This window comes from Ranitomeya imitator, chromosome 3 (genome assembly GCF_032444005.1).
Source record: "Ranitomeya imitator isolate aRanImi1 chromosome 3, aRanImi1.pri, whole genome shotgun sequence".
Taxonomy (NCBI): Eukaryota; Metazoa; Chordata; class Amphibia; order Anura; family Dendrobatidae; genus Ranitomeya; species Ranitomeya imitator.
In genome coordinates this window covers 114,809,875-114,835,822 of record NC_091284.1, presented here as the reverse complement: position 1 = coordinate 114,835,822, position 25,948 = coordinate 114,809,875, and the positions used below count along the sequence as shown (strand labels likewise).

Here is a 25,948-nt window from a genome sequence, read left to right as displayed (position 1 = left end):
GAAAAGCAATTATATAAAAACTAGTACAAAAAATACCATAATCGTTACATATCATTTGCCCAGGTATCTTATAGAGCCTACACATCACAAGATAGTTGCATGATGTTCAGTGATAAGGTTTAAAGGAGTTGTCTGGGTTAGGAAACCTATTTAGGGCATTTGAGGTATAACAGTTTAGGGAACAATTCAGGAACCCCATGTAATAGCTAAAATAAAACAAAAAAGAATCAATACCTCATTTCCCCCCTGCAGATACAATGCTGATGTTATGGTTGTCATGTTTGCTTTTATTTCTACAAGTTGCAATTTTTTTCAATATTTGCAGCAGTGCTTTATTTTCTTTATTTTTTTTAAGGAGCTATCCACTACTAGGATAACCCCTTCTCAGTGTGAATGTTTGCCCCCTTTAAATAAAACACCTATACTCACCTGCTGTGCCAGTGCCGATTCAGCGATGTTGGCACTCGCTCTCCCGGGATTGTTATATCACGTGAGCCCTGTGCTCAATCAGTGCTGACTTCACGGTCCCCGCCCTCATAAATAAGTAATCAAGAGTAAGGCAGGGTCGCGGCTGCTCGCTCGCTTGCGCGGACAGTGAAGCCGGCGCTGATTGGGTGCAGCGTTCACATGACATAACAACATCAATGAGTCCAGGAGAGCAAGTGCCAACACCGCTGAAATGGCGTCGACACCGGAGGTGAGTATAAGTGTTTTTATTTTAACTGGTGTAAACGTACAGATTGATAAAGGGTTGTCCTAGATTTTTTGCCCCATTACCTTAGTTAGTACTGAGCTAGAATACCAAACACAAACCATGGTAAAAAGCGGCATTGTTTAAAATAGAAAAAGGGAAACTAAGTTAGACCTTTTTTTTCCAATTTGGCCCAACCCATTTAAATTTATCACTGGAGGTCATAGTCAAAAGAGGTGGGATACATATCAAAATCAACATACCATCTTCTTGGTAAGCATGCTCACAATGGTTTTGGTAAGCATAGACATAAAGGTAATCTGTCTGCAGGTTTTTGCTATTGAATCTGAGGGCAGCATTAGGTGGGGGCTGAGACACTGATTTCTGCAATGTGTCACTCTTTAGGCTTTGTGCTGTTTTAATACAATGAATGTTTTATGAGCAGGAGATTATCACTAGAGGACTAACGGCTCAAGAGCCTCCCAGTCTGACCATGTCCCATCCACCGATTTGCAGCTTTCTGTCAATATACACTGTACACAAAAAGCTACGAACCAGTGCTGTGGGAGGGGTTAGCCTTCTGAGCTCTGCTACATTCTACAACTAAAATCTTTGATTGTATTACAATTGCTGCATCCAGTAAAGAAAGATACATTGCTGAAATCAGGGTCTCTTCCACTACATTATGCTGTTCTCAGATGAGGTAGCAAAAACCTGCTGTCAGATTCCCTTTAATTGCTAGACCAAACAAGCCCCTTTATACTGCATGTATTCCTATTGATGCATGTGCATGATCCTTTTCCTGCTTTTAGAAACATATAAATGGATCTTTCAGTGTGCATAATAAAACTTTTCTACTTCTACTCTGATTTAAAGATATATTAAATTAGTAACTTTGTAATGTACTTTGCATTTTACTTGTCATTAAAAATTATGTCCATTCTCAAGAATGGAATAATTTTTCAATTTTATTGTTTATTTCTCATTGCCTATACAATTGTCCTCTAGCACACTGCATACATGCTCTTTCTCATAAAGCACTACTCTGAAGCAGGATAGGGAGCTAAGAGTCAACTCCAACACTCCTGGCCAGCTTCAGTACTGCTGCGCTATTCTGATGCTGTGGAAGAAAAGCTGTCTCCTATAGTAGCATCAGAAAGTACACAGTTTGGAACGCTGGTCCGAACTACCAATCACATAGGAGGTTCACCTCCTGCAGGCAAAAAGCCGAGAAGGCCATGAAACAGAACCCTCCTGATTGAGAACATGGGACAACTCCTTTAAAAACAATTTTATTTCCAAAGTAAGAAAACTGTAAACCCCACTCAAGTCATCAAGGAACATTATACAGCTTCATGTTTTGAGTATGAAGTCAACAAGATTATTGCACCTAGTTTATGAATACAAGACGTAGCAATATATTTCAAATCATATATACCTGTCAATAGCCTGACACGTGAAGCGCAAGCTTCCTTGATGCAGGCACTAATACATGTGAGTGGGTCCATACTTGAGTCTTAGATTCCTGCCCAAGACCGGTGCTAAGCTATGTGTCCTGCCTCTCTTTGGAGCATCTCATAGGACAATATGAGACCATTGGATGCTTTATAGTCTGCAAAATAGCAGTGGCCTTCAAGGCCACTGTAATTGTACTCCATGAAGAAGCACACATTTGGTTCACATGGAATAACCACTTAAAAACTATATTGATTTTTACATTAAACGTCCCACGCGTAATATGTCAGGATTTGTTTTAGTCTAATTTTTACATTACAGTACACCTCATCTTGTGTTTTTGTTCATAGCAAAACTGAAACATAAATTTAGCAGAAGCGGAGATAATGTATTTACATTTGTTAAAATTTGTAAGAAGAACCGTTTTAAAACTTTATTCTCCTCAGGTTTCTTACGCTATCAAGGGCACAAATGAAGGGTATTTTTTTTATTAAAATGTATTTATAATTATTTATTTAAAAACAAGAAAATAGTTTAGACCCATAGAAGCGCTTGTTACCGCATGAAATGGCCGTTGTCTGCTCGCTCCCCGCGAATCCCATAGCAATGTCTTTTTAGCTGTGTTTTGTAACAACATTTTTTATGGATAGTGACTAGTGCTTCTGTTCTCATCCCTTGGATTTTTTTTTATACTTTATACTTACATGCGGAGTACCACTGGATCCAATAGCCAGAGGGTGAGTCCAACATCTATACCATCCTGTATTTTTTGACAGGCCTTTCCCTTTTACTAAGCAGTTATTAAAGTAATACAAAAAGAAGTGTTAAGTTATGAAAGTAGCGCCAGAAGCAAGAATTATCTAAAATGAAAGTTTCAGGATTTATCAGGATGTACTAGTACATAACTTTATATGTAAGGTTTTTGCAAATATATAATAAAGGACATAATTTTGAAATACTGAAGAGAATATGAGGCTTTGACTGCCGTGACACATCATTATAGTTGTGTATAATATGTTTACATCAGGCCACTACTGAAGATGGGTGTCAGACCCTCGCCAGTCTAATATTGATGATTAAGAAATACGGACATGATTTTGTAATCAGAGCTAGGTGGATGAATCTACTTATGTAGCATTGTTAGATTTTTGGGGGGCTTGTTAGTAAATACAGTTAAAGGCCTAAGGCCGAATTCATACATCTGTATGCATCCGTGATGTACAGATTGGCCTGAATCTCCTAACCTGAAATTGACAGCCTCTTATATTCCTCTGCAGCTATCAAGTTCAAGTCATGATACGAGAAGTGCGATAAACAGATGTTTGAATAACTAGAGATAAGGCTTAAAAGTGTATTCTCCATCTAATCTTATCTATAGGCATCCGTACTATAGTCTGTATTCAGAATAGATCAAGAAACATTGTACCAATGTTCAAAAGATTATAACAAACTTAGATGTTTTTGGTAGTACTGAAACACTACTTAAGGGTATTCTGAAGTTTTTAAATTGCCTTAGTTAATTAGACAGCATGAAAATAAGCAAGTTTGCAACTGACCTGCTTGTTCTATATGCTGTCATTCTCCTGCAATGCACACTTTTATCTTACATAGTGTACAGCTTGTTTAGATGGAGCTTGATCAAAAGAACCTGGTGAGATCCTGGCCGAATGTGGCAGTAGTTACATTCCAGGAGAAGAATTACGGTAACTTCTAGCATCCCAGCCACATCTCGCCAGTCCATTGATTTATATACAGCTGTTTGCTTCTTAATTCTCTTCCTTTCTCTCCCAGCTTCTGACTAATTGTTCTTATCAGTCCTATGTAATCACAAGTCCTCAGCACCCATCATCACGGCCCTCACTGTCCCAAGCTGTGTGGTTGTTCAAATACACTGTTATCTCTATATACAAATATAATGATAACAGTGTACACTGCAGAACAAGCCACTGGCATGCTATAGTGCCGGCCCCAGCGAGTGGACCCCCCGCCCTTCCCAGTTGCAGCACTGCAGACATTCAGGTCAGAGGGCGCGATGACGTCACCAGTGCGCGCCCTCTGCCTGAGCAGTCACAGCACAGAGCAGGAAGACGCCGACGGTATGGAGTCCAGAGCAGAGCAGCGTCAAGCAACGAGAGGTGAGTATTTCATTTTTTTTTTTAATATTTGGAGCAATATATGGGGACCATCAAAAGGGGCCCACATATGAAGCATTATATGGGATAATTCTATATGGAGCATCTTATGGGGCCAATAATATAGAGAGCATCTTATGAAGCCAATTCTATAGGGAGCATTATGTGGGGCCAATTTAATATGGAGCATCTTATGGGGCCAATTCAATATGGAGCAGTATATGGGGCCAATAATATATGAAGCATCTTATGGGAGTAATTATATATGGAGCATTTTATATGGCCAATTATATATGGAGCATTATATGGGGCCAATTATTTTTGGAGCATTATATGGGCCCATTTTGTATGGAGCAATATATGGGACTCAGTATACTGTATGGGGCCAATCATATACTGTATGGAGCATTATATCAGGCCCATTATATATGGAGCAATAGATGGGACCCATCATATACTGTATGGAGAATTATATGTGGCTCAATATACTGTATGGAGCACTATATGGGTTCAATTCCGTATGGAGCAATATATGCAGCTCATTCTGTATGAAGCACTCTGTGGTGCCCATTATACTGTATGGAGCATTATATAAGGCTCCTTATTCTGTTTGGAGCAATATATGGGGCTCATTATTCTGTATAGAGGACTATGTGGTGCCAATTATACTGTATGGAGCCCTATATGGGGCCATTATACTGTATGGGGCAATATATGGGGCTCATTATTCTGTTTGGAGCAATATATGGGGCTCATTATTCTGTATAGAGGACTATACTGTCCGATTTCTGAGCTAATGTAGAATGTACAATAGATATCACTCATGTAATGTAAGAAGTAAGTGAAATATTTGGCATTGTACTATACCTATATTTCTCTGCCGTATCGGTGCATTATGAATTGTGGTATGTGTTAAAGGGGACCACTGGGACTCTTACGCCCAGGGCCCATGAAAACCAGGAGCCGGCCCTGGTGACAAGAGTACAGTGCTTGTGTGACCTCCTGTGCGCTGTGCTTTCATGCCATGCTCACTGTGCTTGTGAGGCATTTGTACTTTCTGATGTGTGTGCATCATGTTTTGTTGTATGATGCATTACTTAAAGGGTTGTCCTGTATAAGAAGGGACGTCTGCAGTCACCCTATGGTCCCTTTGCCCTTATTTTCCTCACTAGATTATGTAATCACAATCTCCCAGCACCTATCATCATGTCTCTCACTTTCCTGAGCTCTGTGCTTGTTCATATGCGCTGTTATCGCTATGCGCAAGTATAGTGATAACAGTGTACACTCTAAAGGCCCCTTCACATTTAGCAACGCTGCAGCGATACCGACAACGATCCGGATCGCTGCAGCGTCGCTGTTTGGTCGCTGGAGAGCTGTCACACAGACCGCTCTCCAGCGACCAACGATGCCGGTAACCAGGGTAAACATCGGGTAACTAAGCGCAGGGCCGCGCTTAGTAACCCGATGTTTACCCTGGTTACCATGCTAAAAGTAAAAAAAAACAAACACTAGATACTTACCTACAGCCGTCTGTCCTCCAGCGCTGCGCTCTGCTTCTCTGCACTCCTCCTGTACTGTCTGTGAGCCGGAAAGCAGAGCGGTGACGTCACCGCTCTGCTTTCCGGCTCACAGCCAGTACAGGAGGAGTGCAGAGCACAGCGCTGGAGGACAGACAGCGGTAGGTAAGTATCTAGTGTTTGTTTTTTTTTACTTTTAGCATGGTAACCAGGGTAAACATCGGGTTACTAAGCGCGGCCCTGCGCTTAGTTACCCGATGTTTACCCTGGTTACCAGTGAAGACATTGCTGGATCGGTGTCACACACGCCGATCCAGCGATGTCTTCAGGGAGTCCAGCGACGAAATAAAGTTCTGGACTTTATTCAGCGACCAACGATCTCCCAGCAGGGGCCTGATCGTTGGTCGCTGTCACACATAACGATTTCATTAACGATATCGTTGCTACGTCACAAATAGCAACGATATCGTTAACAATATCGTTATGTGTGAAGGTACCTTAAAACAAGTAACTGATGGCTGAATGTGTTACAGCAGATCTTGTGCTAAGTTATAGTTCTATTAATACTACAGCTTTCCTGCTCAGCAGAATTGTCACTTAAGGAGAAGTCCTCACCCTGTCAGAAACCAAGATTGGGCATCTGCGCTAGCGGGATCGGCAAACGCTATCCCTTTTGGGACATTGCATTAGCGCAGTCCGTTAGCCTATGCGCTAAACGGATTGCCCTAACACAATGTGAACCTAGCCTAAGGAGATTGCAGTTGTAAGCTGCTCGAGACAATTTGAGAATAACCCTTCACTCTCTCATTCATTTTTTTCTGCTTCAATAACTTTATGATTTATTGGTACCAGTACAGTGGCATGTAAACGTTTGGCCACAGCTAGTCAAAATTAGCATTATTGTTAATGATTAAGCAATGATAAAATGATCACTAAAAGGCCTAAAGTTAAAGATGACACATTTCCTTTGTATTTTAGGCAAAAATATATATATTGTATTTTTTTAATTATAAAAAAATTACAAAAAGGAAAATGGGAATATGCAAACATTTGGGCACCTTGCATGGCTAGTATCCAGTTGTACCCATTTTGAAAGCATCACTGCTTGTAAACGCTTTTATAGCCAGACAAGAGTCATTCAATTCTTGTTTGAGGGCTTTTCATGCATTCCTCCTTGGAAAATTCTTCCAGTTCTGTGAGATTCCTGGGTCATCTGCCGTTTTGAGGTCTAGCCACAGATTTTCAATGATGTTCAGATTAGTTCACTGTGAGGGCCATTGCAAAACCTTCAGCTTTGGACTTTTGAGGTAGTCTATTGTGAATTTTGACATGTATTTAGGATCATTATTACTTTGTAGAAGCCATCCTGTTTTGAACTTCATCTTTTTTAGAGATGGTGTTATATTTGCATTAGAATTTTGTTGAAATTTCATTGAATCCATCCTTCCCTTTACCTGTGAAGTATTCCATGTTGTAGTTGGCAGTAACACAACCCCAAAGCATGATTGATCCACCCCCATGCTGAATGGTTGGCAAAATGTTATTTTCCTGAAATTCTGTACCCTTTTTTCTCCACATATACCATACCTTTCATCATTGTGACCAAAAGTTATATTTTAACCTCATCTGTTCTTTTGCATACTTCTGAGTCTGAATTTTGTGGTGAGGATGTAGGAGAGGTTTCCTTCTGATGACTCTTCCATGAAGGCCATATTTGTGCAGGTGTCTCTGAACAATAGAATAATGTGACCGCTCACTACAGGAAGAAGCTGCCGGCGCCGGGGAACAGACGTGCAGCTACCGCACAAGGAGCAGATGAGTATAACACAGTGCGCAATATTCACCTGCTCCCTGTTCCACCATCGGCGCCACTGCGTCATCTGCGTCCTCTGCAGTGATGCTCAGGTCAGAGGGCGCGATTACGCGATTAGTGCACGCCGCCCTCTGCCTGAACGTCAGTGCAGAAGACGGGGAAGACACAGCGGCGGTCGGCAGTGGAACGCGGAGCAGGTGAATATAGCAAGTGCCGGGGCCTGAGAGGTGAGAATGTAATTTTTAATTTTTTTATTCACAGCAACAGCATATGGGGCAAATGTCTGTATGGAGCATCTTATGGGGCCATGTGCAGCGTTATATGGGGCAAATATCTCTATGGAGCATCTTATGGGGCCATGTGCAGCATTATATGGGGCAATTATCTGTATGGAGCATCTTATGGGGCCATGTGCAGCATTATATGGGGCAACTATCTGTATGGAGCATCTTCTCGGGCCATGTGCAGCATTATATGGGGCAAATATCTCTATGGAGCATCTTCTGGGGCCATGTGCAGCATTATATGCGGCAAATGTGTCTATGGAGCATCTTATGGGGTCATAATCAACATTTGTGCAGCATTATATGGGGCATATTTTAATATGGAGCATCTTATGGAGCCCATCATAAACTGTGTGGCGCATTATATAGGGCGTATTTTTTATGGAGCATCTTATGGGGCCATCATGAACTGTATGCAGCATTGTATGGGGCTCCTGATTCAATATGGATATTCAAAAACACTTAACCTACTGATGTCTCAATTAATTTAAATTTTATTGGTATCTATTTTTATTTTTGAAATTTACCAGTAGCTGCTGCATTTTCCACCCCAGGCTTATACTCGAGTCATTAAGTTTTCCCAGTTTTTTGTGGCAAAATTAGGGGGGTCGCTTATACTCAGGTCGGCTTATACTCGAGTATATATGGCAATTACATTTCTAACGTCCGGAAAGGGCAACTTGAAAACGCTTTACTATCTTCTTATACTATCTTCTTATAGCCTTCTCCTGCTTTGTGGGCCTCCATCATTTTCAGAGTGATAGGCAGCTGCTAGGAAGAACTCATGGCTGCTGCTTTTAGCACATGGTTAGAGGACACATTTTCCTTTTTGTAATTTTCAAGTTGTAAAAAATGACTATATATTTAGTCTTTTTGAGTCCAAAAAATACAAAGGAAATGTGTCATGTTTAATTTTAGGCCTTTTAGAGATCATTTTATCTTCAACTTGCTTAATTGTTCACAATAACAGTAATTTTGACCAGGGGTGCCCAAACTCTTACATGCCATTGTATATTACTTATTGACCTTTGGGAGTAACTTAAACCCAGATCTTATGTGTGCCCAGTGAAATATTGATTATAACTAGAAGAAGCTTTGAACAATTGGGTTCCTGATCAAGCAATTAAATTAAATGGTTGATATTTTGAATCAAACAAGTGTACCTATAAAAGAACCACTAATGACTGGTGAGTATGCAATGGTGTCAGTATTTTCAAGGTAATATTGCCATATGTCAATATAATAAATGATAACTGTATCAGTGAACTGGTGAATACTATGACCCCGATTCACAAAAGCGACTATGCCCGATTGTAAAACACTTGAAAAGTCGCAAGATTTCTGCCCAACATGAAGTTACGGAAACAATTTGTGACTTTTGGAGCCAGTTTCGGCTGGCTCTGCCAAATTCAGCTGAGCTGGGTAGAAAAGGGGTGGGACAGAGCTTGACTATGCCCACTCATCTAACTCATTACAAGCTGTAGCATACCAGTACCAGACTGGAGTAAGATTTGTGGCAAGGTGCACACCTGTTTTAAGATGCATCTGATTCTTTAAGGAACCTCTGCCTTTTAAAGAAAGTGAACGTGTCACCTGAACCTGTTGTGACCTGCACTGGCACTTAGACCAACTCTGCAGAGCGGAAATTGATTTTATTCCCCATGGCAGCATTTCAGTTTAAGTGAACTTCTAAGGCTGGGTTCACATTGCTTCCTGGCAGTCTGTTAGACGGACTACGTTACACCGCAGCATAAACGCGGTGTAACGTAGTCCGTTAAGGCCGCCATTGACTGCAATGTCGGATGCATCGCTAGCGCACGCCCATAACGGGCGTGCGCTAGGGATGTGCCGTCATTGAGTGATGGACCCTGAGACGCGGGCTGCAGCGTTTCTGGGTCCATCACTGCTAGCGCAGATAGAGCTAGCAGATGGTCTATCTGCGTTAGCGGGATGTAAACGTCGGCACTTGCGTTACAGCAGCCCATTAGTGTATGTGCTGAATGGGCTGCTGCTATCGCAGTGTGAACCCGGCCTAAGTGCGGTTTTCGGGCAGGTTCACAACGCTATTAACCTTCAGATTAACAGGTTAATAGCATATTTTTCAGGTGATATATTTAATCAATCATCTCAAGCCTACATAGCACCTCATCAAGACTGGCTTGAACAAAGAAGATCTTTATGAATCGGGGTCATTGTATCTGGGCCCATACTGTTTTTATTGTGATGATACACGTAATACATAAAAATGAATATGTTTGATTTATAGGAGAAGCCACCATGTGACTTGGGACATTAGGCCTTTTAAAAGAAAAGTATTCTATTTGTTTCAAAGAAAACAGTGCATGGATGCTGCAGATACATTTGTGTAATTTACCAAATATCAGTGTAAGAAATATTATCAACACAACACAAAAGATTTACAATTGGAACATGGATTCATATTGTGTTAAAGACTTGCAGTAACGGAACGTATCTGCTTCACATCATGATTTCTTGTAGTGACATTGCATAACATTTGCAAAGCTCTCTCCATTCATCTTTTCTTGGTAAGCACTGCAGGCTGGAGATTTCTGATTTTGCAAGATAAACATGTCCAAGTTATTATCAGTTCTGACTTGATTCACTGTCGTCCAGCAGTGATGAAAAGATATCAAGTGTCTGATATTTCTGTTGTTGTTCACTTTTCTGTTTTAGATTTTTGGAAGTAATAGAACCCAAAATGTCCTGACCAGAGCCCGGCTCCACAAATGACAGTGTATCTGGGGAAAGAGGGGAATGTACAGGTAAAAATATATTGTTTTGAAACCTTTAAAGGGGACTCTTTTACTAGGTCAAAAGTGGCAAATTTTTGCTCCTATCTTATTCTTGCTGTTCTCCTGAATATTTTGCTTTTTGTTTTGTTTTTTTTCAAATCCACTACATGGTTCCACAGATATGGGCCTATTGATTTAGTGCAAATTTTATGGTCTTTCACAAAAGGGCGGTGCTTACAGGATTCTCTGTGGGCATGTCTTTAGGCTGCTCTTAATTATTACCCTGTGAGCCGCGCCCCTCATAGTATTGACCATAAAAATTAAAACTAAACATCTCTGGAACCCTGAGACGGCGTAAAGAAAAAAAAGCTGAATACTCAGGGAAACAACAAGAATAAAATAACAGCAAAAAATGAACACTTTTGACCTGGTTACAAGTCCACTTTAAATAAATTAATAATAAAATAATTTTTGCAGGAATATGACAGCAATAAAGCTCTTTTCACCCTTTTTTCATTGAATTTATTTTGAGGCATACATTATGTCTAAATTCCAAACAAGAATAACATGGTAAGGAATTTAACATTTGGTCTTGATTAGAGATGGATGAATATAATCGAGTAGAATAGAATGCTACTTGAATTTTACAAAAACCCATATACTCAGGATACAGATTTTTTTTGTGATTTGCTCCTCACAAATTCAGCAAAATGACGTTGGTGTCTTCACTCTACAACAGGACTGACTAGGTCTCAAAAGTTTCGGCGCATTGTAACTGTGTGACGTGTTGATGCACAGTGACTTCTGAGGCCTGGTCATGTCTGGAAGTCCTATTCTAGAGTAAAGACTTCAGGTATTGGAGGTCACAGCACGTCGTAACGCTGTGACATCATAAGATGAGGCCTGGTCTTAGCCGGAATTCCTGTTCTAGAGTAAAGAGATCAGGCATCAGAGGCCATAGCACTTTGTGACATGATGATGCACCCTGACCTTTGAAGTCCGTTCATGTCCGGAAGCCCTTATGCAGAAAGAAAAAGCTTTGATGCTCGGACAGGCTGGCAGTGGGCACCGGAGGCAGAAGGGAAGCAGGGACAAGTGAGTGATAATGTGAGTATTAGATTTTTTTATTTTTTATATGTTATGTTTGTTATTCTCTAGGTCTAAAGAGACATCAGAATAAAATAGGAAACATTTAATTCTTGGAGAAAATCTTTTCTGCTATATTAATTTCCACTAGATTCTAAAATCTGCACAATTCGGCAAATTCAAATTTTGTCAGATCCGTTCATCTCTACTAATAATTTTTGTACTTTATACTTACCATGTATTCCTATCATGTGCTCCAAAATTAATACTCTTTCAGCTAAAATTTTCAGAGCTTCTCTAAGCTGCTGGACAGCTTCTCCCTATAAGAGAAATGTCTTCTGTTATTCTAGCATGAATATAGAGAAAATCAGACCCAAACAATGAGTTCCATAGAGTGATGTTCTTAAAGGCGCAGACTGGTGAGTAAACATTATCTTCAAAATACTCAGAATGAGTTAAAAAAAGGAAATTTTAATTTTAAAGCACCACTCCAGCATTTTTTTTTTACATTTTACTGCTGGAGTGGTGTCACTAATCTAAGTTCCCTGCCCTAGTCTTATACTTACCAGCTGCCATCTTCCTCTGTTACCAGCGCCACTCTGATTGTCACATGCAGATCACTCCAGTGTTTGCTGGGTGAGCCAGTTCCAGTCAGGCAGAAGTTGCGGTCAAAGATGGCGGATTGGGATCCAAATAGCGCTGGGAGCAGCTGAAGACGGCGGCTGTTGAGTTTAATTTTAGGGTCAGGGAACTTAGATTAGCGGCCGGAGTGGTGTTTTAACCTCACCGTTTTCCTGCTACTCACATTCTGATGCTGTCTGACACAGAGAACTGAAAGGAATAGAAGGACATCAGGCAACATTGTAAAGGGAGTCATGGGGCACTGCGGAGATGAGGATTGGATTTTTTTAACCTATTTCTGAGCATTTTGAAAAAATATGTATTTATCAGTCAAGCCACATTAATTAAAGCTTTGATCACCCTTGTACAACATAAATTAATTGGGAGTTCTAGGATTTTTTCAATAGTAACATGCTTCTTGCTGCTACAAATGTTAGAACCCCAATGAAAACCATCATTTTTTTTTTTTTTTGCAGTGTTAGAATGGTGCTTCTAATCTAAGGTCCCTGCACCTAATCTTATTCTTATCGACCGCCAAGTTCACCTTCTACCGCCATTGCTCCTTTTGGTCTGCAGCAGTTTGACCCGTTGGATCGCTACAGTGTTTGCTGGCCGAGCTGTACGGTAAGTCACAACTCATTGTAAGACTATGAGAGCCTCGTGATGGTTCTCATAGACTTCCTTTGAAATTGTTACCATTACATCTGACTTCAGGCCGATAAAAGGTGAAGATGGTGGGCGGTAAGTGTAATACTAGTGTCATGGACCTTAGACTAGCAGCACCACTACAGCGCTAAAAAAACCCAGAATGGTACTTTTGTAAATTTGGTCCATCTCTTGGACTTTTCATGAACCAAAAAATGTAATTTATGGAAGGTATCACTTATTCACAGCAAATGATAAATTTCCCCCTTTATTATAGTATCAATAGAACATAGGTAGATTTAAAGCTAGAAGTTACAATGTAATTCTGGTACATCTAACATTGCAAAATAAAATGAAAACTATTGTAAAACCCAAGAACATTAACATTAAAACACATTCTGACAAACAGCCAAATTGAGTTCATCCATAATTAAAACAGATTTTCTGGCCAGAATCCTAAAAACTTGGCTAAAGTTTATATCCCAAGGTGGGTTGTGCATTGTTTACATTCAATCTACTAAAGTCTCTTTTGGCAAATATGTAACATGTAATAACCCCTATGATAAATCCTGGGTACTTTCAATTATCTTTTAATATTTTTAAGTTTTCAGTTCAAAAGTGTAACATTTTACTCAAAATGTCATAAGAAGTATAGACTTAGAGTAATAAAATGTGATATATTGCATTTTTATTTCTAAATTATGTCTTTAAAAGACAAAAGATTCACATGGTATTTCAAGGAGGAGGTGCATGCTGTAGAAGTGTGTGAATGTAGCCTGAACAGAAAATGAATGCACGATGTATCATGACACTATATGCTTGGATCACTCTGACACTAATTTTGGGGCACTTTATATTTGTATTGTGTGGCACTAATTTTCTTGCAACTGTTTGACATTATAAATGAATTTAATTTAAATGATTTCTACTTTTAGATGATTTGTACCAAGCATAGAAGTTTTCAATAGGATATGGAAAACCTCCCACATCGCTAGGGGTTCAACTACTGGGACCTTCACCGTTCCCAAAAATGGTGATCTGCAGAGTCTCATCTGAATAGAGAGGAGGTCGCTCCATGGATTCTCTTTGAGACTGCTGAAAAAGAATAGGTTGTAACTTCCATGCTGGCTACAAATACTCTTTAAATAATTTTAGTCATTGTTATTATTTCAATGGACTTTTAGCCTTGAGATTGCTCATGCTTCCTCACAATTTGGTTTCTCAAGTCCTCAGACAGTTCTTTGGTCTTTCTTTTCTCCAAGCTCAATGTGGTACACACAAGGACACAGGACAAAGGTTGAGTTAACTTTAATCCATGTCAACTGGCTGCAAGTGTGATTTAGTTATTGCCAACACCTGTTAGGTGCCACAGGTAAGTTACAGGTGCTGTTAATTACACAAATTAGGGAAGCATCACATGATTTTTCGAACAGTGCCAATACTTTTGTCCACCCCTTTATTATGTTTGGTGTGGAATTATATCCAATTTGACTTTAGGACAATTCTTTTTGTGTTTTTTCATTTAAGACAAATTAAATGAAGATAATAATACCAAAGAATTTGTGATTGCAATCATTTTCAGGAAGAAACTGAGTATTATCTGACAGAATTGCAGGGGTGTCAATACTTCTGGCCACAACTGTATAACCATCCTCTTACTCAGTGTTCATCATGTTCTTATTTTTTTTTTATAAACTAACCATCTTATATATTCAATTGCTTTTATTATACAATTCTAACAATTCCAATATTTTACTGAAAAGCATAAAAATTGTACCCTACATCATCTCCTTTATGTCCATCTTCTCCTTTTAATCCAGGTTCTCCCTAGTAATAGAAATAGTAATAATGTAAATAATTGTCAATAACAATTCTGAGCAGCAAAATCTGCAATTGAATCAGTTACTAAAAAACGTACTGATCTATGCTAAATATTTTTATTGTTATAAGTCCAATATTTTATGAAACAGATTTAATTTTAGTTCAATACGTGGCTATAATGGGGCCCTTTAGGTTCTTCTGTCAAATTTGAAACAGGTTATCTCCAAATGATAAAATCTATGCAATTTTAAGATGTAGACCTCATAGTAATATTATAATGCCCCATGCATGTGTGGCTCCCCACTCTACACTGTGCAAGCGCAGGATTCTAGTGACGTCAGTGCAAACAAGGAAATCAATCAAATTGAGTGGGCGACGACGGGCGTGGCTAAACAGAAAATGAATCACACCCATATAATTAAATGAGCAGGTACTATATCTAATATATAATTGCCTAGAATACTACTTCCTGCAATTTGTGCCAACTTCCGTGGCTTTGTCCGGAGCTAATGTCTGGAGCTAATGTCCGGAGCTAATGTCCGGAGATAATGTCCGGAGCTAATGTCCGGAGCTAATGTCCGGAGATAAGTGACGTCAACAGTGTCCAGTGTCTGATTGGTTGCCGCCTGCTGCGAGCGACCAATCAGAAACGTGCCGTACTGTGACACACTCCGCCCGCCATTTTGGTGTGATTTTTGAATTTTTACCTCACAGCAAGTTTCTACTGCGTGGAGGCGGGCCCAGTGACGTTGCTCTTCAAGCTCCTGCCGAATTTCGTAAAAAAAAAGATAATACCATTTACCAAAACTATATATATTTAGTTGTGAAGTGGTTCAGTGACATTTTCGCACCAATTTTGAACTTTTGTTTGGTGTTTTCTCCATATACTGCCTATTATTTTTGTTCTTTCTTACTATTATTTATTAATTGTATTATTCTTACATTTGAATAAATAAAGTATATATGGATTCTAGACTCCCGATTCTTTAGAATCGGGCTGCCATCTAGTAAGTATATAATGTGCTTTACAGTGACGTTTTTAATTAAAAAAAAAGTGTTAGTGATGCACATAGCATCACTAACAGCGCACTGGGGACAGTTTAAATGCTTGAAATGATGTGACAGGTTCCCTTTAAGGCTAACTCATCACATGTGTCTATTTTATATCCCTGTAAAAATTGACTATTTCCCTCAATTACAATCCGTATTAGTTTCCGTGTTGCATCCATTTTTTATATGTTTTTAAAAACTGAAGAAGGTATAAATTGTCTCACCTTATATTTATCTATTCATCCTTAACCATCAATCAGTGTAAAACAGATGAAACATGGATGTAACATTGAAGTGCAAAGGATGGGTTTCATGTTTCATTCCTTTTATATAGATCCACATAGACTTTAGTGGCCGAGTCTCATCCGCAAAATGGATGATAGTAGGACGTGCTCTGAGTCTCACAGACCGAACACACGGAATGCTTCTAAGGGCAGAGACAGACTGCCGTATTTCGCATGTGAAAATCACATCGTAAACCTCGTACTGGCTGTCTGCTCTCCTGACCTGAGCTTGACAACTGCATAGAAATACATCATACTGTCTTGCTCAGGTCAGGAGAGGTGCCATGCCAGTGTGTTGGCAGTACGATGCGATTCTCGCACGAGTAATACGGCAGTCTGTCTCTGCCCTTAAAATGAATGTGTGTGGGTGTATGGATCAATAGCCCTTATGCTGTCTGAGAAAAAAACGGACAGTACATGGGCGTGTCACTCGGATGTGCGAATTTAGCTTCAGACTGAAAATGTGGCATATTTATCAAGCTTAATTAACCAAAATTCTGACATAAAAAATCTTATACCATATTTATGATGTGTTTTAGACACTTATTTTGACTTGACTGACTAAGGTGCTTGGTCTCACTGAAAAGGAGAATGACAGATCTAAAATTATAATGTAACCAATACTCAAAAAAATGCACTAAACTTTTGGTACACATTTCTGGTGGAACAAAAAAGTCAACTGATAGATTGTGTAAATTTGGACTATACAATCTTAAAATTAGAAATATTTATCAAACAATAATTGATAATAATAATAATAATTTGATACATTTGTTGCATTTTAAAATTGTCCAGTCTCAGTTTGTACTTACTAAGATTAGACTGGATAAATATTTCCTCATGTCTTTTGCCCACAGATGTCCTTAATAAATCAAAATATCTAGATTTCCTTTAAGGCCACATTCACATGTTCAGTATTTGGTCAGTATTTTATAACAGTATTTGTAAGCCAAAATCAGGAGTGGGTTAAAAACGCAGAAGTGGTAGTGTGTTTCCATTATACTTTTCCTCTGATTGTTCTATACCTTATTGTAGAAGGGCAAATGTTGTCTCTATCCTCAAAAAAGGAGAGAAGGTGGAGCCAGGAAATTACAAGCCAGTGAACCTTACTTCTATACCAGGAAAGATATTTGAACATATTAAGCAGCATGTATTTAAGTACTTAGATAAGAATACAATAATTAACCAGAGCCAGCATGGGTTTGTAGCCAACAAATCATGCCAAACTAATCTAATTTACTTCTATGCTGGAATCACTGACTGAGTGATTCAGGGAAATGTGGTGGATATAGTATATCTTGACTTCAGCAAAGCATTTGATAAAATATCCCATACTATCCTTATTGAAAAAATGGCCAAGTATGGGATTGACAAGACTACGGTTAGGTGGATTTAAAATTGTCTCGGTGATTGTACTCAAAGAGTAGTGAGAAATGGTTGCACATCCAATTGAACAGTGTTTCAAGTGGGGAACCACTAGGCTCTGTCATGGCCCCAGTGTTGTTAAACATTTTTATAAATGATCTAGATAAGGGAACTGAAGGTAAACTAATCAAATTTGCAGAGGATGCAAAGCTAGGAAAGATAGCTAACACTAGACAAGACAGAGAAAGGATTAGGAAGGATCTAGATAAGCTTGAACAATGGGCAGCGACCAATAGAATGGGGAGAAACAGGGGGAAATGCAATATTCTACATGTGGGCAAGAAAAACTAAAATTACATCTACAGAATGGGAGGAATAGAACTAAGCAACAGCATGAGAGAAAAAGTACTTGAGTATACTAATAGATCACAGACTGCACATGAGTCAAATGCAAAAAATGCAAACACAGTTCTAGGATGTATTAAGAGAAGCATATAGTCTAGATCACTTCAAGTAGTTATTCCCCTCTACTCTTCCTTGGTCAGACCTTATCTGGAATACTGTGTCCAGTTCTGGGCACCACATTTTAAAAAATACATTGAAAAATTGGAGCAAGTTCAGAGAAGAGCTACCAGGATGATGAGCAGACTGCAAAGTATGTCCTATGAGGAATGGCTAAAGGATCTGGGAATGTTTAGGTTGCAAAATAGAAAGCAAAGAGGAGACTTAAAGGGAACCTGTCAGCAGGGTTGTGCATAGTAACCTATACACAGTGTCAGGTCGGTGCCATTATATTGAATAAAGTTATACCTTGGTTGATAAAATCCATATTGCGGTTGGGCTCGTTTCCTAAGGCAGGGTTCATGTATGTGGTGCTCTGATTAGGTATTCATAATGCAGACTGCTGACAGGTCACTGCTCCCTCAGTGACCTGGCCCTAGTTTGCATAATGAATACTATCACGTACTGAATAAAATTTAAAAAAACACTTCTGCAGGCAGGTGCCAGCCGTGGCACCTGCACTGCAGCATAATCGCATGTGTACTTTGCACTTTTTCCATTTTGCAGATTTACTTGACGAGGTAAAAAAAAAATCATTTTGAAAATGGCATAGTAGCACCACTCCGTTTGTATAGAGATCCGATAGGTGCTGTCACACAGGTGCCATCTTGCTGGAGAAGAAAAAAAAAGTCCTCCACCAAGATGGTGCCGCCTGCGCATGTGCAATAGCAGCTGTTTGCGATCTCCTAGAGACTGCTATTGCACATGCGCGGGCGGTGCTGCTACTGTGCAGGTGAGGTGGACACCATTTTCAAAATGATTTTTTTTACCTCGCTCAAGTAAATCTGCAAAAGGGAAGAAGTGCAAAGTACACATGCGATTATGCTGCAGCGCAGGTGCCATGGCTGGCATCTGCCTGCAGAAGTGTTTTTTTTTTTATTCAGTATGTGATGGTATTCATTATGCAAACTAGGGGGCAGGACACTGAGGGAGCAGTGACCTGTCAGCAGGCTGCATTATGAATAGCTAATCAGAGCACCACATACCTCAGCCCCGCCTCAGGACACGAGCATATCATTAACACAAAACTAAAAATAAAGATTAAGAACCAACAGCAAGATGGATTTCATTAACCAAGGTATAATTTTATTCAGTATAATAGCACTGTGACACTGTGTGTAGGTTGCTATGCATAATCCTGCTGACAGGTTCCCTTTAATGGCTGTCTAAAAATATCTGAACGGATGTCACAGTGTAGAGGGATCATCATTATTCTCATTTGCCATGGAAATATGAGAAGCAATGAATGAATCTGAAAGGGAGAAGATACAGAATAGATATTAGAAAAAACTTGTTGACAGTGATGGCCAGGAGAGGTGGTGAGTTCTCCTTCAATTGAAGTCTTCAGATACTAGACAGACATCTGTCAGAGATGGTTTAGTGAATCCTGCATTGAGCTGAGGGTTGGCCATGCTTACCCTGGAGGTCCCTTCCAACTCTAACATTCTATGATTCTACTGATGTAAAATACTGACCAAATACTAAACGCGACCCTCCTAATTTGAAATATGCACCAGCTCGTTAAAGGGAACCTGTCACCCCAAAAATCGTATATGAGATAAGGCCACTGGCATAAGGGGCTTATCTACAGCATTCTGTAATGCTGTAGATAAACCCCGATGTAACCTGAAAGGTAAGAAAAACAGGTCATATTATACTCACCCAGGAGAGGGCCCGCTGCGGTCCGGGTCCGATGGGTGTTGCAGTGCGGGTACAGCGCCTCCCATCTTCATACGATCACGTCCTCATCTCTGACCTTTCCCGGCGCCTGCGTACTGCAGTACTTTGCTCTGCCCTCAACAGGGCAGACAAAGTACTCCTGCGCCAGAGCCGCAACAGGAAGACAAGAAGAGGATGTGATCGTTAGAAGATGGGAGGCTCAGGACCCGCACCGCGACACCCATCGGACCCAGACCGCAGCGGGACCTCCCCTGGGTGAGTATAATATAACCTGTTTTCCTTAAGGTACCGTCACTCTGGACGATATCGCTAGCGATCCGTGACGTTGCAGCGTCCTGGCTAGCGATATCGTCCAGTGTGACAGGCAGCAGCGATTAGGCCCCTGCTGTGATATCGCTGGTTGGGGCAGAAAGGCCAGAACTTTGTTTCGTCGCTGGCTCTCCCGCTGACATCGCTGAATCGGCGTGTGTGACGCCGATTCAGCGATGTCTTCGCTGGTAACCAGGGTAAACATCGGGTTACTAAGCGCAGGGCCGCGCTTAGTAACCTGATGTTTACCCTGGCTACCATCGTTAAAGTAAAAAAAACAACCACTACATACTTACCTACGGTTGTCTGTCCCCGGTGCTGGGCTTCTCTGCTCTGGCTGTGAGCACCGGGCAGCCGGAAAGCAGAGCGGTGACGTCACCGCTCTGCTTTCCGGCTGCTGCGCTCACAGCCAGTGCAGAGAAGCCCAGCGCCGGGGACAGACAGCGGTGGGTAAGTATGTAGTGGTTGTTTTTTTTACTTTAACGATGGTAACCAGGGTAAACATCGGGTTACTAAGCGCGGCCCTGCGCTTAGAAACCCGATGTTTACCCTGGTTACCGGCATCGTTGGTCGCTGGAGAGCTGTCAGTGTGACAGCTCTCCAGCGACCAAACAGCGACGCTGCAGCGATCCGGATCGTTGTCGGTATCGCTGCAGCGTCGCTTAGTGTGACGGTACCTTTACCTTTCAGGTTACATCGGGCGCTTATCTACAGCATTACAGAATGCTGTAGATAAGCCCCTGATGCCGGTGGCCTTATCTCATATACGATTTTTTGGTGACAGGTTCCCTTTAAAGTGTAGGTGTGCCAACATACACTTCCTACTAAGCAGCTAAATTCTTAGTAGGTTGATGAGCAGGAAATTTCAGCCATTGTCCTGGACTTACAGGCAGTGAAAGAAAGGTTACCTGATGATCAAAAAAACCCAAAATGGATATTTTTTTAATGTAAATTACTGACCAAATACTGAACTTCTGAACGTATCGCAAAGGTAAGTCCACAAGATGTATCTGAAACCTAAAAATTCCTTTATAGTTTTATCAGTGGATTGCTGAAGATTAACACCATACACTGTAGATTTGGTAAAATCTCATACAGAATGCAAATTTTATCAGGATCTGGAGAATTTGTGGATGCTTCTCGTGCTGATGATTATTGAAGAGTAGACGTCAATCCAAAGAAATTTATTAGCTTGCGGTTTTTATTTGAACATGTTTCAATGCGACAGGCACTTCTTCAGGAAACAACCACAATGAAAATTTTTCGATATTCTATAATTTTTAAACCAGAAAATCCAGATGAGAAATCCTTATTAGATTTTTTAAATAAAAAGAACCCTATAATGACAGAATTTTTTTAAATGAAAAAAGTTATATTCTGCAGATTTACAGAGCATCTGATACTTACAGGAGGACCCCTAAGTCCTTGCTCTCCTGCCATGCCTGGTTCGCCCTAAAAATGTGTGATATTGATGAATATAAAATATGAAAACAAGAAATCACCACAAATCCCATTTCTTAGGATAATCACCACAAATCCCATTTCTTAGGATAATCACCACAAATCCCATTTCTTAGGATAATCATCATAAATCCCATTTCTTAGGATAATCTAACTCACTTTCAGAAATACTAATGTTCTGGATGTCACAATGCAGAAAAACAGTCAATTAGTGAGAACGATTGAAAATATATAACAAACTGAACTTTCTCCAATTATATTTAGTATAAATACATTTCCAGCCAAGTTAGCAAATTGTATACCAGGTTATGTATCTAGCCAGCTTAGGTGAAAAACTGGGACCAAAAACAATGCACTTACTTTTTCTCCTTGGTCACCTTTATGACCCTTTCCTCCGGGCTGACCAGGATGTCCTGGTTTACCCTACAAAATAAATTGGGAACAAATATAAATTTCACAATAAACATATTATAAGGGATTACAGTCAGATGTATGAGAACTGCCAAACTACTCACTAGAAAACTCATGTCGAATTATTCCAACTTGCAAATCCCACCCAACCAAGAGTGTACCACCATTGTTTGGAAAAACCTTGATGACTTTACTCAGAATGAAGTTAGGTAATAGCTATTCAAATAAAAAATACCTAAACTTTTTTTCAATTATTGATGACGCTTTGGAAAGTTATGAATTTTTGTAATGTACCTCTGCTGCTTTATCTTGCTTCATGTTTTCTCAAGCTCCATACTGAAACGGCTGTTTCATCTACCTTGTTCAGGCATTTCCAGTTCAAAATAACTACTCTTAGTAAATGTCTTTACTGCTATATGAGTTTCTCTGCTCCCCTGCCCAGTGCTCAGACATTGTACAAACACTCTCACTGTCAACCATGCAATTTAAATACCATCGGCGGTGACAGCAGCATCATCTAAATAGTTAACATCAGCAACTGGAGATTGCTGCTAAAGGCAGGGACCAGGTATGTACCACAGCCAGCTTCTGTCAGATATGATGTGGTCTTAGCTCTGAGCCCGCCACACATACCCACAGAGATTAGTGACGAAAATGTACATCACAGATCATTAACCCCTTCATGACCTTGGGATTTTTCGTTTTTCCATGTTCGTTTTTCACTCCTCTCCTTCCCAGAGCCATAACTTTTTTATTTTTCTGTCAATTTGGCCATGTGAGGGCTTATTTTTTGCGGGACGAAGTTGTACTTTTGAACGACATCATTGGTTTTAGCATGTCGTGTACTAGATAACGGGAAAAAAATTCCAAGTGCGGTGAAATTGCAAAAAAAGTGCAATCCCACACTTGTTTTTTGTTTGGCTTTTTTGCTAGGTTCACTAAATGCTAAAACTGACCTGCCATTATGATTCTCCAGGTCAGTACGAGTTCATAGACACCTAACATGTCTAGGTTATTTTTTACCTAAGTGGTGAAAAAAAATTCCAAATTTTGCTAACAAAAAAAAAAAATTGCGCCATTTTCCGATACCAGTAGCGTCTCCATTTTTCATGATCTGGGGTCAGTTAAGGGCTTATTTTTTGCGTGCCGAGATGACGTTTTTAATGATAGCATTTTGGTGCAGATACGTTCTTTTGATCGCCCGTTATTGCATTTTAATGCAATGTCGCGGCGACCAATAAAACGTAATTCTGGCGTTTTGAATTTTTTTCTTGCTACCCTGTTTAGCGATCAGATTAATGCTTTTTTTTTAGTTGATTGATCGGGCTATTCTGAGCTCGGCGATACCAAATATGCATAGATTTGATATTTTTTTTATTGATTTATTTTGATTGGGGCGAAAGGGGGGTGATTTAAACTTTTATTTTCTTTATTTTTTTCACATTTTTTTTTACTTTTTTTTTTTTACTTTTGCCATGCTTCAATAGCCTCCATGGGAGGCTAGAAGCAGGCACAGCACGATCGCCTCTGCAACATAGCAGCAATCTGCTGTTCCCTGCTATGTAGCAGAATTGCAGGTGTGCTGTGAGCGCCGACCACAGGGTGGCGCTCACAGCTGCTGGCGATCAGTAACCATAGAGGTCTCAAGGACCTCTATGGTTACAATTCTGAAGCATCACCGACCCCCGATCATTTGACGGGGGTCGGCGATTACGTCATTTCCGGCCGCCGGCTGGAAGCGGTAGTTAAATGCCGCTGTCTGCATTTGAGAGCAGCATTTAACTAGTTAATAGGCGCGGGCAGATCGCGATTCTGCTCGCGCCTATTACGGGCACATGTCAGCTGTTCAAAACAACTGACATGTCCCGGCTTTGATGCGGGCTCACCGCCGGAGCCCGCATCAAAGCAGGGGATCTGACCTCGGACGTACTATACCGTCCGAGGTCAGAAAGGGGTTAAAGGATTACATATGTGTAACGTCCTATTGCTAAACAGTTTCAGTAAGGCTAAGTTCACACTAGGCGTTTTTGATGCATTTTAAAAAATACGTTTTTATGCTAATTTTCAGCTGTGTTTTACAGCATAACCTATAAATTTTTAGAAATCTAATGCCCACCTTTACATAGTTTTTTGTCATCAGTATTTTGTGCTTTGCATGATTTTTTGGACATAGAGCATGTCACTTCTTTCAGCGTTGTTTTTAACGTTTTTCACCCATTGAAAGCAATGAGTAATAAAAAAAAGCAGAAACAGCAGTATATGGAATCCATTTATTTTTGTGATTTTTCCAGATTTACCATCTTGTCTTGGTCACGTGAGATGGTAGTTGGGATTAGTACAGTTTAATTAAAAAACTGTTACATTTGTATGTGTATTTTTTCACAAACATATGTCTTGTATTGGTGACCTGTGTTCATGCTTTTGTGGTGGATTCAAAGTTGAACTTTGGAATCCTGAAAAACGCACCAAACACCGCACCAAACATGCGTTTTTGATGCTGCTTCTTTTCTGCCAAGAGTGCAGGTTTTACTGCAGAAACTCCCCCAGCAAAAATGCCTTGTGTGAACTCTTAAGGCCCCTTCACATTTAGCGACGCTGCAGCGATACCGACAACGATCCGGATCGCTGCAGCGTCGCTGTTTGGTCGCTGGAGAGCTGTCACACAGACCGCTCTCCAGCGACCAACGATGCCGGTAACCAGGGTAAACATCGGGTAACTAAGCGCAGGGCCGCGCTTAGTAACCCGATGTTTACCCTGGTTACCATGCTAAAAGTAAAAAAAAACAAACACTACATACTTACCTACCGCTGTCTGTCCTCCAGCGCTGTGCTCTGCTTCTCTGCTCTCCTCCTGTACTGTCTGTGAGCCGGAAAGCAGAGCGGTGACGTCACCGCTCTGCTTTCCGGCTCACAGACAGTACAGGAGGAGTGCAGAGCGCAGCGCTGGAGGACAGACAGCGGTAGGTAAGTATCTAGTGTTTGTTTTTTTTTACTTTTAGCATGGTAACCAGGGTAAACATCGGGTTACTAAGCGCGGCCCTGCGCTTAGTTACCCGATGTTTACCCTGGTTACCAGTGAAGACATCGCTGGATCGGTGTCACACACGCCGATCCAGCGATGTCCACGGGAGATCCAGCGACGAAATAAAGTTCTGGACTTTGTTCAGCGACCAACGATCTCCCAGCAGGGGCCTGATCGTTGGTCGCTGTCACACATAGCGATTTTATTAACGATATCGTTGCTACGTCACAAAAAGCAACGATATCGTTAACAATATCGTTATGTGTGAAGGTACCTTTAGCCTAAGAGTTGTTGTCTTCCTAGATCCAACTTACATGAGATGTCAACTTCACATACCAGAGAGGGATTTATTTTAGTTTCCTCACCTGTTGCCCTGGATTGCCTATTGGCCCAGCAAGTCCTCTTGGCCCTGAAAGTCCAAAATGGGACAAATTGCAAATTGTCATGTTTCGTATATGAATTTTTTCTGCCTTTAAAGTCAGTGTGAATCAAAATGCCTGATAACTGTCAGAAATTAAATAAGATGACAGAGGTAATAAGAGCAATGATTAATCAATTAATTTACCAGGGGGGCCAATAGGCCCTTGTGGGCCACGAGGTCCTGGAAGTCCAGACATTATTGTATCTGTTATAGTGGATATCAAATGTGGTTCCCCATCTAAGAGAGAATTTGCATTAAAACATGTATCGGCAAGTCAAATATAAAGAACTAAACATATGCATAAACCAATAATTAGTGAGGTTCGTTATAAAACCTTTGTAGTAAAAGCACTCAAATACTCACTTTCTCTATCGGAATTAGGCTGTAAAGAGTAAAGAACACCCTCTGGTAAAGAGATAGGAGCCCCAGGTGGTCCAGGTGGCCCTGGAGGACCTGGCAGTCCTGGATTTCCAGTCTCTCCTTTTGGCCCTTGAGGTCCAATAGGTCCTGCCATAATGGAAAATAATATTGAAAATATAATGATTTACTTATTTTTTAAAGCG

General features: G+C 40.4%; 1 protein-coding gene across 1 annotated transcript in view; it reads right to left on the bottom strand.

Annotated features, from left to right (window-relative positions):
• Positions 1-8,841: 8,841 nt before the first annotated feature.
• Positions 8,842-25,948, bottom strand: part of COL26A1 (collagen type XXVI alpha 1 chain) — an 817,346-nt gene continuing 800,239 nt past the window's right edge. The window contains exons 8-15 of the mRNA XM_069761307.1: positions 25,749-25,892; positions 25,530-25,622; positions 25,330-25,373; positions 21,892-21,954; positions 21,478-21,522; positions 14,783-14,827; positions 11,970-12,054; positions 8,842-10,654 (exon numbers count right to left, since the gene is read on the bottom strand). Of these exons, the coding sequence (XP_069617408.1) occupies positions 10,500-10,654; positions 11,970-12,054; positions 14,783-14,827; positions 21,478-21,522; positions 21,892-21,954; positions 25,330-25,373; positions 25,530-25,622; positions 25,749-25,892 (674 nt within the window). The 3' untranslated portion in view covers positions 8,842-10,499. The remainder of the gene's footprint in view (positions 10,655-11,969; positions 12,055-14,782; positions 14,828-21,477; positions 21,523-21,891; positions 21,955-25,329; positions 25,374-25,529; positions 25,623-25,748; positions 25,893-25,948) is intronic.